Below are 15,282 nucleotides of genomic sequence, written 5' to 3'. Positions count from 1 at the left end.
ATGCGGAGCCCCGGTTGTTTTCATAATACTCCTTGTGAAATACAGGCCAGGAGAAGGTAGGCCAAGTGGTACCACAATGCATAGGCCCAATTTATGGTCCACATCAAAGGCTGGCCTTTATCTATGAAAACTTGTGCCTGACCTAGAGTGTGTAGAACTGACTGTAAGGAAGCCAGAGCATGAGACTAGTTTGGAGATCTTACACAATTCATGTCAAGAGACGATGCCTGTGTTAGGACAGAGGCAATGAAGAGGTTCCACACCACTGAAATGACGTATTAAGAATCCCTATGTATAAGATTTGCTACATATACACATATAGTTTTATTTGTAAAAGGACTCCCAATTAACACAATAATGGTTATATTCTTGAAGACAAGGATTGGGATGATAGGGTGGAGGGAACTTTTCATTTTTCACTTAATATCTTCCTGTACTGTTAACTTTTTGAGAGAATGTGAAAGCATGCACACACACGCACAAGCGGGGGAGAGGGAGAAAGAATCTCGAGCAGACTCCCCAAAGAGCCTGATACAGGGCTCCAACTCACAACCCTGTAATCATGACCAGAGCCAGTCAGACACTTAACCAACTGAGCCACCCAGGTACCCCCTTACTGTTACCTTTTAAAATAGCATATATACCACTTTGATACGATATTTTTGTGTAAATGGGGATTTATCAGGGTGATGAGCATACTGGGCCATTTAAAAATTCTCAAAACTTCTGTTAAAAAAAAAAACAAAAAACCACAAAACTTAAAGCACTCAGGATTGAGACCTAAGAAAGTCAACAGGCTAATGTGAACTCATTTTTTTCTCTTCTTACATAGATTTTTCAAGAATATCAGAAGTAACAGAATGTTGGGGGAGAAGGCCCAATAAATTAATCTGCTTTTTGAAACCAAACATTTAATATTTTAATTAAGTTTTGTCAATACAATTTCAAGCAAGTGCCAACTGAAGACCAGGCCTAGGAATTTACAAAGGAAACAATCTTCCAAACAGCAAGGAACACCAAGGTGATCTTCCACTTCAGATGCACTGTTAGTGGCCACAGTGGTGCCAGTTGGCCAGTGTTTATCCAATTACCGAGTGTTTACCTGACAAGAAAAAAACTTGAGTTCCGATAGAATTTTAATGATCAAAGAGGTTTGGGGCAATTACCAAAGCCTATTTTACAAGTGTGAAAAGTGTAAAAATAAAAAGTATGTATTGTTATCACCTTTGTTGACCAACAAGTAACATTTACCACCCTGCTCCCCTCCCAAAACTCTTGGAAAAACAAAACAAAACAAAAAAAACCCGCCTTTTCGACCCTGTAGGGAAATTCACATTCTATTTACACTTACCACATCATCAATTTTCAGAATGCTCCGGACAGTTTCAGTTGCTAGAGTCAGTGCACTGACTGAAACCAACAAAGGCTGGACAACCAGTTCCTCCAAAATATTGGAAATACCACCCTGCCAAATAGCATAAATTGCTTTTAGTGTCTGTAATTATACACCTTACCAACTACACACTGTTACCAGTAGGACACAAGGCCTTTCGAACCTAGTTTTCCCTTGTTCTAGTCAGAAGTAAAATACTCTCTACTAAGCTCTCTCTATATTGTAGGTTCCATTTAACAAAAATTTGGAAAAACTGAATTAATGCTACATTCCCCCAATTCCAACCCCAAAACAACTCCTAATTACCTTTAACTTAAAAATACCCAGGCAAAAATTAGGTAATCATACTCATTAAAAATTATAAGATCTTGGGACGGCTGGGTGGCTCAGTTGGTTAAACGGCTGCCTTTGGCTCAGGTCCTGGGATCAAGTCCCACATTGGGCTCCCTGCTCATTGGGGAGTCTGCTTCTCTCTCTGCCCCTCTCCCTTCTTGTGCTCTGACAAATAAATAAAACCTTAAAAAAAAAAATTGTAAGATCTTTCATGTTTAAATCATCCCTGAACCCTAATACTGAATATGGCCAAGTCTGGTCTGCCTTGCCTTTACAGCTCTTAAATCCCACTTTTAAACTGTTACTGGCACGATCTTAGTCCCCCTTCTCTCAGGGTTACTAAATCATGTGATGATGGCCTTAACAGGCAACCATGCCTCCAGCCTTTCCTCCTTAAAATACTCTTTTTCATCATCTTAGCCTTGGTTAAAAAAACATTAGTAGTTCCCAACTACTGGAATAAAAACAAAACTCCCCAGTAACTGCCCCAATACTCAAAGGCCTCCTTATTCTAGCTCTTATGGGAGCTTTCCAACCTTAAAGTCCACTCTATTACCAACATATAATCCTCTAGACAAAACAAGTAATTTCTTGGTTCTTTTCACCCATAAAACATTTGCTTCCCCACGTGGAATTTCCTCATCTCCTACCAAAGTTGCACCTTCATAAAGCTTTCCCTAACCAGGCAATGCCCTTCCTTTTGAGTTATCATTCAAAAAAATATTACTTTGGATTGTCAGTTATTTTCCATTATGTGTAATTAGTCTCTTCAGTAAAAGGAGACATTAATAAAGCACTAATACAAAAGGAGAGATTATTACTGTTAGATGTGTTTACCCTACACAACTATACTAGGCTACTGGCCACAACAGCAGCAATGATTAATATTTATGTAATGTTTACTCTATGCCAGGCAACTTAGTAAGAGTCTTCTAGCTGGTAATACATTTAATCCTCACAAGAGAACTTTGAGGGAACTATTAATTGTCCCTGTTTTTACAACTGAGGAAACAAGCACAGACTAAGTAACCCACTAAGAATTACACAATCAGTGTAATTTCCCCAAAACTTGACTACCTAATAACCCGCTGAATAAATAATACTTTACCTTAACACATCCTCTTCATTCTTACTCAATGGCATAAATTAGTTAACCTGCAGTTCTCATATTTGGATCCGAGATTACTGTTTTTTAAGTCATCTCTACACCTAATGTGGGACTTCGAACTCATGACGTGGAGATCAAGAGTCATATGCTCTTCCAACTGAGCCAGCCAGGCACCCCTAAACCCAAGATTACTTTTTTTAAAAAAAAGACTGACTTATTTGAGAGAGAGTGAGCACAGGTGGGTAGGGGCAGAGGGAGAGGGAATCTCGAGCAAACTCTCCACTGAGCGGGGAGCCCAACACAGGGCTCGATCCCACAACCCCAAGATCATGACCTGAGTCAAAATCAAGAGTCAGACGTTTAATCGACTGAGCCACCCAGGTGACCCCCAAGATTACTTTTGATTAAAAAGCTTTTCATGCAGGCAATCCTCTTGGGTCCCCTCCCTCTTTGGGAGCTTTGTACTCTATCATTCAATCAACTTTATTATTGATCAATAAACCTTGCTTCACTGCCCACCAAAAAAAAAAAGGGCTTTTCATTCAACAGATAATTATGAAGTTTTTAACATTTCAATCGACATTTTCTACAATAATTAAAGACTAAATTATTACCTTTCGGACATTAATGCCGGTAGTTTTTTCTCCTTGGGCATGCCGGTTTCTTAGTTCTGTTACTGTAGAAATAGGATTCAGGCCTGCATTTTCAGCTAGTGTAGATGGAATGACTTCCATAGCATCTGCAAAAGCACGAATGCAGTAGGATTCCATGCCACTCAATGTTCGTGAATATTCAGTTAACCGTAGGGCCAATTCTATCTCTGGAGCACCACCTCCTGCAATAAGAGCTCTGAAATTCACAAATACATTTTTAGCTTATTCTAGTTATTATTAATAACTTACTCTTTATACCTTAAAAATAGTCAAAAGTATAGAAATGTTAACGTTCAAAATTTTACTCAGTAACTTATATTACCTCTTCTTCACTAAACAGCGAATAACACATAGGGCATCATGAATGGAGCGCTCAGCTTCTTCAATCACCAATTTGTTAGATCCCCGAACAACAATTGTAACTGTTTTTCCAGGGCTTGTACACCCTGTAATCTGTAGTCAACAAACTCCAAATTAGGTATTTGAAATAAGAGTTAAAACAAACAAAAAACCCAGGTAAATAAAAGCTGTATTACAATACTGTTACCTTAAGCAGTCTGCCAGAACCATTTAAATTGACCTCCTCAGCTAACTCAGCTGATCCCAGCATGTCAGCAGTGAATTGGTCAATATGAGCAACTGGCTTGGTTCCAATTGTCTGGGGAAAAATATCAAACCCACAGATTAAGACAACATTTGATTATTGGATATTCTCACACAGAAGCTAGGAATATTTTACCTTACAAATGAATTCGATGTCTTCTCTTTCAATATCCTTAACCACCATAATCTTCATTTTGTTTAGGAAATGTAATGCAAGATCACTAAGAGCATCTCTAAAATATAAAATCAGTGATGAGGTCAATGCTAGATTAAAAAAATGATTTGTTCAATTTCTTAAGCTTTTTGTCATTTTATTATTGTTTAAATGATGAATAAATCTAATTATTTGTATAGGAAGATGCTTTAAATTTAGTTGACCAAGTTTATGAGCTCAAAACTCTTTGAAGATTTCTAATGGATATTAAAATGTACCCCAGCAACACTGTTTGTAAAAGACACCATAAAAGGTAACTATTGTCATAGTTTTTAATACTAAACGAGTATATCTTTGATAACAAAACTTTATTGATATTTCATGAATTTAGAAGTATGATTAATTCAAGACTCCACAAATTTACACTTTCTCACAAATTATCTGGAACAAACCTTCTGACAACCCTGTGACACTGGAAGGGTAGATATTACGATCCCTGTTCTACAGATAAGCTAACTAAATTTTGAGGAGTTTACTTAAGGTCACTACCTATGATATGACTTGGTAGGAGAACCAGGTAATCAAACTCTTCATCGAAGTTTCTATATAAAATAATCACCCACAGTACTTTCTTGCATAACATTATTAGTAGAGTACAACGGAATGTGTGTACTTACTAGAAGAAAACACTGAAGGAAAAAAAAAAAGGACCAGTTCGAAATCTGAAAAATTCTTTTGATCCATGAACTATCCTGCATTCCCTTCAAAAGAACTTCTAAATTTCAAGGCAAGCAATTTCATGGACCTTTAAATAAATGCCTCTTTCAGCTAGCTAATCAATTCTAGATCAAACTTACCTTTTCAAAAACAAAGCATTCCATTTGTTTGATATTTAGAATCTTGGTCTAGAAAGAACATACAGTTGACCCTGGAACAATGAGTTAGTTAGGGGCACCAACTCCCCCTCTCCAGTCAAAAATATGCATATAATTTTTGACTTCCCCAAAACTTGACTACCTAATAACCTGCTGACCAAAGCCTTACTGATAACATAGTTAACTAGTATTTTGTATGTGCATGTATCATATGCTGTATTCTTACAATAAAGCTAGAGAAAAGAAAATGTTAAGGAAACCATGAGGAGGGGCGCCTGGCTGGCTTAGTTGGAAGAATATGCAACTCTTGATCTCAGGGTCATGAGTTCTAGCCCCATGCTGGGTGTAGAGATTAAATAAAAGTAACTTAAAAACCATGAGGAAAATACACTTATAGTACTGTACTGTTAAAAAAAAAAAAAAAAAATCCACACATAAGTGGACCCACACAATTTAAACCTGAGTTGTTCAAGGGTCAACTGTATATCCCACACATTTAAATCATCACAATGGGAAGAGAACCCACTTTAGAGGATTTATCAGAATACAGTGCTGTCCCAAAATGCAGACTCATTCTAAATTTTTAGTGATTTCTCCACTCCAAATGTTTCTTAAAAAACTGCTAGAGGATCCAAAATAAATTGTCATTAAAACGTGAACAAAATAAAGAGCCCCGCACCTCAGAATAGACTTCTGTATGAGAAGGACATTACATCCTGTTTTTTTAATTTGCTTCACTAAATTGAGAATATAGGCTCTCTCCTCCCGCAGCACACGGTCCATCTGGACATAGTCAGAAACTACTATTTGATTATCCATCTGTTGAGAAAAAAGAACATCGTATTAATAAATTGCATTGTATCCATTTTGAGTCTATTTTTGTGTGTGGTATAAGGAAATGGTCCAGTTTCATCATGGAACACTGCATCAAAATAAATAAATAAATAGGAAAAAAATTGCATTTTAAGAGTTAAGTGAAAAGAACAGACTTTTAATGAAAAATATTATGTATCATGTAAATTCAACCAAAATCATACCTAATAACAAATTACAGAGGCATACATAGAAAAGGTCTAGGAAAATGAATATACACCAACCTTAACTCAGGTCTTTAACTTTCATCTATACACCTTACTGTCTTATTTACATTATTTGCAAGTACATTTTTGGTAATTGTAAAATGGTTACTCTAGTTCCTGAATATGTCAATTTTCTTCATACAAATATATGCGTTACTGAAGTAATTTCAGTTGCATCCTTTTAACTCTATGGCTTGTTATAAAAACTGGTATGCTGAAAGGAGGTACCAGGGACAAATCTTGTTAATCAAAGGTGTATAAAACATTAATTTTTCTATGGGTTGAACTTTTGTGAAACACATGACTGAGTCAACAGGAAACCTATACGCCAATACAATGTAAAAGGAGAGCAAATCTAAGCAAGTGACAAGATCAACCACTCCCTTTTGGAAATAGCACTTATGATGAAAATACCTTTAAAAACATTTATTTGGAATATAAATAGTAAGCTGGTTTCAACTTTCATTTGTGCAAATGTAGGACAAAAGATCTGCCTGCTGCTATAGGAGGGATGGAGGTTTCTCAGAAACCTACAAAGAAACTGGAAATTCCACTTATACTGTAACTTTTAGATAATCTATTTTTATTATTTCATACATAGCGCCCCACTGTTATTTGCCTTCATCTATGAAGTCAATGCTCAATTTCAATGATAGCCAACTGAAGCTATAGATTTGTCATGTATGGCATCCAACAATTTCTACTTTTGTCTCAACCGTACTAATTCTTTTGTAATCTATGATCTTTATCACTAGTATCACTATATTTTCTATTTTTATAATATCGAACAAAGGTCCAAGCTATTAGAAAGCTACGCACACAAACAAGGAACCAATTTCATTTGGTTTTACTTACATCTGTTTTGGGAGCAGATAAGCAAAACTGGATAAGCCCAATCTTAGCCTTTTCAACTCTGGTTATGCCAGAATTTGCCACCTTTTGAGTAAGTACCAGCCCTTCGACCAGCTCACAGTCATCAATTGTCCCACTAAGAAAAAAGGAAACAAGGAGGAAACCATTAACAAAGGATGGAAATCTGTGAGTTTAATAGGTTGCTGACATTAAAAATCACCAGTCCAATAAAATGTGAGTCAGTCTCACATTTATTAGTGCCCTAATTCCTCAACTTCTTTGATCATGCTACCACCTTGCCATCATAATGGAATATAAACAAATTCTTCAGATTCCCACATTAACACAAATTCTTAGATTACTTTTTAAAAAAGATTTGTTTACTTATTTGTCAGAGGCAGAGAAAACGCACAAGCAGGGGGAGAAGCAGGCTCCCTGCTGAGCAAGGAGCCTGATATGAGACTCGATCCCAGGACCCTGGGATCATGACCTGAGCCAAAGGCAGACACTTAACCAACTGAGCTACCCAGGGGTCCCTTTAGAGTAGTTTTTATTAAAATTATAATTAGAAATGCTCACCCAAGTTTCTTAACGATTTTAATGTCTCTAAGATCTACACCAGTAGCGGTGGCTGGGTCAATCACTTTCATCACTGCATTTACACTCATTGGAGAAAGCAGACTTGAATACTGAGAGACAACCTAGAATTTCACAACAGAAAAACAGAAAAAGTCCTAGTTCTTTAGTGATAAAGATCTTCAAGAAGTAATCTTAACTACTTTTTTGGGGTGATGAGGAGAGTGGGAACATGAGACAACATTCCATACCAACTGTCTTCTCCACTCAGGCTGTCAGTCACCAAGGGCACAAGATATGGAGGCTTCTTTTCCTTTTTATTAACCTAGTAGATAGGACTGTCTAGATTACTAATTCTATAGAAAATCCGAAAATCAAATTATATGCAGACATTTCTTATCTAAAATGAATTTCTGAGCAAATGCTATATATGTGCACCCCTAATACTGAGGGGCTAATAAAAACTAGGCTAACACTTTACTAAGCACTTATTGTACATGAGACAGTGGTCTTAGCCCTTCACATTATATATACATTCAATCTTCAGAGGAAGAAATTCAAAGAGTCACACAGCTTAGTCAAGTGATGAGCCCAGCACTAAACCCAAGTCTATGACCAATGCCTGTTAATCCTGCTATTCTGTCTATATTGGATCTGGGGACATTCAACAATATCATGTATGTCACTAACACTATCTAGCTCTCCATGTAACAGTGAAAGAAGATGAATGTATCAATATAATGCTGCTAAAAAAATGGGGGGTGGGGGTTGGTGACACAGGACCTGACAGAAAACAAGAACATTAAGTTTGCAAGAAATTAAAAAAAAAAATCAATGGTTTAAATTTGAAAACTAAGAAAAGCAGCAATGATTATTAGTTAAGAGGGACCACTGATGGGCAAACCTGTCATGGTTCCAATCTCCACTTATCCCTTACTGATAGTCTTGGATTAGTTACTTAACTTCATTAGATCTATTTTCCCATCTGTAAAATGGGCACACAGTTTATTTGACAGCCCTGAAGGAAGAAATTTGACGTGAACTTATTCAGTTATACAAATTACCTCAGTTACCCAGACACTCCAGACCTAATGTTTATGAACTGTATAGCATCAAAAATCACAACCTAAGAGTTACAATTTTTTTTTTTTAAGATTTTATTTATTTGACAGAAAGAGACACAGCAAGAAGAGGGAACACAAGCAGAGGGAGTGGGAGAGGGAGAAGTGGGCTTCCCGCCGAGCAGGGAGCCCGATGCAGGGCTTGATCCCAGGATCCTGGGATCACGACCCAAGCTGAAGGCAGATGCCCAACGACTGAGCCGCCCAGGCACCCTAAGAGTTACAATTCTTAACGAGCTTTAAGAAGTAATTTTATAATGATCCCTTAGTATTGGTCTCACCTTTGAATTCAGTGAAGTGGTGGCACTATTTAATAAAGTTTCTCTGTCACTCAGTTCCACCGGTCGAGACATGTCAGTCAAGACTTCTATACCCTTTTCCAAAGCCTTCTGGAATGACTCAGAAATGATGGTTGGATGAATCCCTGTTGTTTGTTAAAATTTAGTTATTATAACACAAACTATGTATGACACCTCTTAAAATTTTTTATTCATTATAATTTCAAAGTAGTCATAATTTTTAAATCATCTAAATTAACTTAGGCTTCAATTATAAATAAAACAGTCTGAATAACCTTAACTGCTATTATGGCTAGTAATTTATTTCCATTAATTTGGAACAGTCAATTCTGCACTCATGTGATATTTATACTTTTTAAAACACCACAAATCTAGGTAAGAAATAGAGTAAGTGACTAGAGAGTCTCCACTATGATTAAGCACTATTTACCAGAACAAGAACCCATACTACCTCTCCCAAATCACCATTCTCATCTAGAGCCTAAGATTTAGTACCACCACAACTTATTTTAGAAAAGCAAAATTTTATCAAGTTCCATTCAAAATGAAGCCTGGTGGAAAAAAAAAAAGAAACAAGAAGAGAAAATTTTCTTATTCAAATGATACAGCAAAATTTATCCTAAAAATTCCTAATAAAATTAGTTATTCCAAATCAAATACCAAATCTATTACTTAATAACTTTTGACCTTTACTTAGTAATAAAACATGTCCTGTGTCCTACCTACCTTTCTGAAGAAGCTTGGTACAGGAATCTAAGAGAGAGCCAGCAATGATGACCACTGATGTGGTACCATCTCCTGCTTCTATATCTTGCGCCTTAGACAGCTCCACCAGCTAAGTAAACAGAACATGCTAAGTTGCTCAGTGAGAAATGTGAGGACACAGTAACATCTAACTGAAATATAAAACGAATGGCTTTCATATCAGTGTCAAAAACAATTTGATTACTATCAACACTGTAAGATTGAGTATAATTCTTGACTTCTTGGGTTCCATTTTATTTATGAGTTTCATTTTAAAATGATTGATACATTTGTGACACACAAAATTCTGCTCATATATTCTCTATAAGAATCTATGTTATGATTTCTGGTTCAGACCATGGGTTATACATTTTCTCTTCCCAGCTATTAAAAGTTCCTGTCAGAAAGTGTAAATGATGTTGCACCAAAGGTACCTTGTATACTTGGAAGCTAAAAAAAATAGGGGATTCTGGAGGAGACAAGTGTCAGTTTGGAGTCCTTTGGAAGTTTATCTGAAGATACATAATTATCAGATAAACATTATCTGATTCATTTCGAAAGTCATCTTTACATAATCAAACATAACTTTTTGACAGGGATTTCTTTTCTGCAGATATGGTGACTTCTCCTTGATACTGGAATCATTGTAAAATTACACTGAAGTTGAACTGGTAACTGTTTTTAATAAACCTCAGTGTTAAGTTTAGACACGCGATTTTGCACACAATTAATATTACACTGCTCTCTTCCAACTAACACCCATTGAACTAATAATTTAAGCCATTTCATGTTATCTTTTTCTTCCTCAACTATACAGCACATTCTTGTGGACAGGGAGATTCATGTTTTATTACAACCTTGCACTGAAGAGCACAATGTTAGGCACACAATGTACCCTAAAAACATGCCTGTTTAACACAAAGAAAAAGAATTCACAATGCTTAAATTACACAGTGTGATCAAATAAAACAAATTTAACTGTTCACAAATATCAAGCAATACACTTAAAAAAAGAAAAAACCACCTCATCTAAAATTATACTTACCATTCTGGCTGCTGGATGTAACACCTGCATTTGTTTCAGAATGGTGGCCCCATCATTTGTAATGGTCACATCGCCTTTTCCATCTTGAATCTGTGAAGTTTCGTTTTTTTAAAAAAAGCTGTATTTCAAAAATTGTTTTCTTTACCAAGCACTATGACATCCTGAAAACTCTACTAAATTTTAAAGCTTCTTAGTAGAGAGGGGCGCCTGGGTGGCTCAGTCATTAAGCGTCTGCCTTCGGCTCGGGTCATGGTCCCAGGGTCCTGGGATCGAGCCCCGCATCGGGCTCCCTGCTCAGCGGGAAGCCTGCTTCTCCCTCTCCTACTCCCCCTGCTTGTATTCCCTCTCTCGCTGTGTCTCTGTCAAATAAATAAATCTTAAAAAAAAAAAAAAAAGCTTCTTAGTAATTTACGTTCGCATAAGCTTACAACTGTGCTTAATTTCAAATTCTCTTCCCTTACATTAGTATAATGACTTAAGAAATACGCAGCAACAGTCTAACTTTACAAGTGAAAATACTTGGCTTTACTCCAGCTATTTTTTCATTTGTTTAAAAGTGAAGGAAATCTAGACACACATACTACACAAAGTAGAAATAATACTATGAAGAATTACTAACATTATTGGGTTCATATCCATAGTAAGAAATGATACCACAGATCTCCAAAAAAGCACCACACATGTAGTGAATACAATTCTCACAGTCAATACGGTAACTTATGTCTTAGTGTTTTTCAACAAAGGGTAAACCGCCTTACTAGCAAGGACAGATTTTAAAATACCCAGAGAGAAAAATAATCTGTGTATCATCCAGACAATCCTTCATATTGTTTATCTCTCATTTTGGATGTTAATTAGCACTGAATATGAGGGTATATTTCTCAAAAGTTACTGGAATGCATTGGAATGTTTTATGCTGCCAGTCAACCACACCAGAATAACAAGTGAAATTCTACAGACCCATGTAGCGTCACAGTTGTATCAATAAGGAACACTGAACTCAAGCACTTGTAGCTATAGCCTTACTCTACTTTCCATGTAACAACACAACAGATAACTACTTTTGTGTATGTACTTTGTTTAAAAATCATTTAAAAAATATGAATTATACTTAAGTCCTGCTCACCCCAGAGCATCTATTATTCTTCTAAACTCTCAAAGTACCCTTCTAACACTTTTTACTCTTTAAGCAACACATCTTAACCCCCTATTGAGATTCTGCAGTGTGGACATAGCACTCAATAAGTAATGAATTATTTGGTCTTTTACCATTTTATCCATTCCTTTTGGTCCGAGGCTTGTTCTAATAGCATCAGCAACAGCTGTAAACAGAAGGAAGAAATCAAGACCCCTTTAAAAAAAGCAAAGTATTTCTCCTCTCAAATGATCACTTGTCCTTATTAGGATATGGTGTACAACCATTTACTGTGTCCACTAATGAAAATTCATTGTCTAATAATAACCTACTGGAAACACAATAATTTATTCCTTTAATTGTATAACACTCACCTTCTGTAGTTAAAGTCACTGTACATAATACTTGTGCCCTGCCTATGGTAGAATAAATTTTGAGGATTTACCTAATCTTCCTCTAAATATCAAAATAAGGGGCGCCTGGGTGGCTCAGTCGTTAAGCGTCTGCCTTCGGCTCAGGTCATGATCCCAGGGTCCTGGGATCGAGCCCCGCATCAGGCTCCCTGCTCTGCGGGAGGCCTGCTTCTCCCTCTCCCACTCCCCCTGCTGGTGTTCCCTCTCTCGCTGTGTCTCTCTCTGTCAAATAAATAAATAAAATCTTTAAAAAAAATAAAAAATAAAAAAAAATAAATATCAAAATAAGCACAATGTAGTTATGAGTTCAAAATGGAGACTGCATTCTTTTCTCCATTCCTTAAGAACACAAGCAGCAACAGGAGAGGCAAGACTTCCTACTATATAATTCCCCTTGTCTATTGTCTCCCCTAACTATAATTTTTGAAAGCAAAGACTTGTCCACCAATGTGAAGCTGGCATAAAGATGGCCCACAGTAAAACACCCTTTGACACCCTCCACCCTGCCACCAAATAAACCAAAACAAACAAAAACCCCAAACCTTACACCAAACAAAAACCCTAGCTTTCAGTCATCAACGCTACATTATGAAACATCGCTGGGTATATAGTCTACCATTCCAAAGTTACTTATTCTTATTAACTTCCCTAAGAATGTTTCTGTTTTATTAGTCCACTTAAGGGAACCTGGATTTGATGAACAGTCAAGTTAAATACCCTTTTCTTTGAGAAGCCCAAGACAAGTAATTAGACCCTCCCCTTCCTCACACACCACCTCACCCCATATACACAGGGCTGAGATTGTGCCCTAATTATTGTATACTCCACAACCAGCATACCTCCCCCTTTACTGCGTGAATAATACATAAAGATCCTAAGAAAAAAAATATTTGCTATAATTAAAAATTATTTTCTATGTAATTGTTTCATAACTTTGGACTGCTATTCCTAATTATCCAGTCAATATTATGCTTTCAAGCGATTTTAGTGGACCTACGTGGGCATGATTCTACAAGCAGACCAGTTCACTTTAAGAATGCCCTCACACTCATCTACATGAAGAAGTTAGGAAAACACACCCTATCCAAAATCATAAAAGATTTTAGACTGCTCACACCTCCAAAAGTGTCTGATGTTTAAGATACTGTGTGGCACACAGTAGGGTCTATGTTAAAGGACTCATGAAGAATACTAGAACTAGTATTATTTTCTGTGTGTGTATGTGGTTTTTACATTATCAACCAACTTGGGGGGTCACTTTTTTGGGATAACATCTAAGTAAAAAACTGGCTCAACTGAAAATCCATCTAAACTAAAGTAACTTTTATCAAGCTTGTTGGGTTTTGTCTGACTTGGAAAAACTAGTTGTGCCCCTCTGTTCTGAGTTCTCATTTAAAAAGGTCAGGTTCACAGATAATTCACGTGGCCTCTGCTCACCAGGCCCTTCAAGATTTGGCCCCATCCTACCCTTCCAGTCTCACCTCTCCTGTCTTCTTGCACTTTATTCTCTAACTGTAATGAAATACTGTATTTCAACACTCAATATTCATCATCTAAGATCTCTAAGGCTTCGTTCTCATTTTTCGTTCCAGACTCTTCTGTCTCAACAGCTACTCTTAATTCTCACAACTCCAAAAAAAAAAAGAGCCAACACTTTCCTCAATTTTATGGCTGAGGAAACGTTAGCTAAAGGTCGAAGGTCACAAAACCACTTGGTAACAGAGAATGGTAACTCAGGTTTTCATTTCTATCATATACCAAAGTATTCTACAAAACAACGAAACATCAACAAATCGTCCATATTTCTAGACTTGCTTGTGCTTGGTTGCACATGCAGGGAGAACAGAAAAGCACAACCTGGCTTTCCATCTGCTCCATCAGGACGGGTGAGTCTTCCCCACAGCCCAATACAAAGGGCCCCGCCCCAAGGTAAGCGCGAAGTTTACCCAATTCGTTTCACTAGTGGCGCCGAGAGCTTCTTTAAATGCTATTTTTATAAGAACACTTGAAAACTAAAATGTATTTTGCAAACAACATTCTACCAGTGGAACCAATAAGCAGATAAACGACAGTGTCAGATCCCAAGGGACCGCTACGTTCGGTCCTCGACATCTTTCTCCTGAAGCATGATGAGCGACCGAGGATGGAAAATTACGCGCGCCTAAGACCCAGAATAGGGCCAGCCCAAAGGTCTCCACACTTGGCGCTGGGAATTACCGGCAGAAAACAGTAAAGATCCCTCCACAGAGCTGCTCTCCCTGGAAAGACAAGATCGTCTCAAGTAACAGAAAATGGGCTTTAGCAACCCAAGTTCAGGCTGAGAGTGCAGAGCTCGACCCGCACGGCCTCGGGTCAGGCTCAGGGAGCGGTACCTTTGGCCGCGGAGATGTTGCTGAAGCGGATCTGGGCCGGCTTGTCACGGTCCTGATAGGCGGTTTTGTTGCGGCCGCCGGCATACCCGGCGGACGCCCCGCTCCGAGGTGCCACGTTCTCGGGCATGGCAAACTTGGCTGGGTCTGCGTGGGCTTGGGAAGGACGGATGGACGCGGATTCCAGCGGGCCGCGGAGCAACGGAACACTCCCACGCCTTTCACGAAGCTTCCAGAAAGCGGCGCGGACGCCGGGAGGAGGAGGAGGGGGAGAGGGGGCCTGCGAAGCGGCGCGGCGCCGACATGACGTAGCGGGCTGCCCGCCGCGCGCCGGTTGAGGTGGCTGTGGCGGGGAGCTGGGGGGTTACCCGGAGTGTTGGCCCCGGGCTCCGGGGGTGGGGCGCGTGGGGGCGGACGCTTGCGAGGCAGACAGGCAACCCACGATTTTAAAGGCGGGTGTTGGGCACCCACATCGCCCGCGGCCCTGGCCTCGGCCGTGAGGTCCCTTCCGTTAATTCAAACCCGACGCG

At 38.3% G+C, this 15,282-nt stretch overlaps 1 protein-coding gene across 1 annotated transcript; it reads right to left on the bottom strand.

Moving 5' to 3' along the window:
- Positions 1–894: 894 nt before the first annotated feature.
- On the bottom strand, positions 895–15,027 carry CCT4 (chaperonin containing TCP1 subunit 4). Its single transcript, XM_045884920.3, has 14 exons — positions 14,756–15,027; positions 12,105–12,157; positions 10,836–10,925; positions 9,773–9,881; positions 9,029–9,171; positions 7,630–7,751; positions 7,054–7,186; positions 5,799–5,938; positions 4,227–4,323; positions 4,035–4,145; positions 3,810–3,940; positions 3,449–3,683; positions 1,352–1,465; positions 895–1,102 (listed from the first exon to the last, which is right to left on the bottom strand). Exons 1-14 carry the CDS (start codon positions 14,880–14,882, stop codon positions 1,088–1,090), a joined length of 1,620 nt encoding a protein of 539 aa, XP_045740876.1. The 5' UTR covers positions 14,883–15,027; the 3' UTR covers positions 895–1,087.
- Positions 15,028–15,282: the final 255 nt, after the last annotated feature.

This window comes from Mirounga angustirostris, unplaced genomic scaffold (assembly GCF_029215605.1).
Source record: "Mirounga angustirostris isolate CCGP_5_RB_7025 unplaced genomic scaffold, mMirAng1.0.hap1 SCAF_10, whole genome shotgun sequence".
In the NCBI taxonomy this organism is placed as follows: Eukaryota; Metazoa; Chordata; class Mammalia; order Carnivora; family Phocidae; genus Mirounga; species Mirounga angustirostris.
The sequence above is the reverse complement of the archived record's forward strand: the minus strand, read 5'-3'. Positions and strand labels throughout refer to the sequence as shown.

Coding starts and splice junctions, on each gene's coding strand:
- CCT4 (XM_045884920.3), bottom strand. CDS start 14,882: ATGCCCGAGAACGTGGCACCTCGGAGCGGGGCGTCCGCCGGGTATGCC. Junction 9,882..10,835: donor TACATCCAGCAGCCAGAATG/GTAAGTATAATT, acceptor CTGTTTACTTAG/CTGGTGGAGCTGTCTAAGGC. Junction 4,324..5,798: donor ATACAGAAGTCTATTCTGAG/GTGCGGGGCTCT, acceptor TTTATATTTTAG/AGATGCTCTTAGTGATCTTG.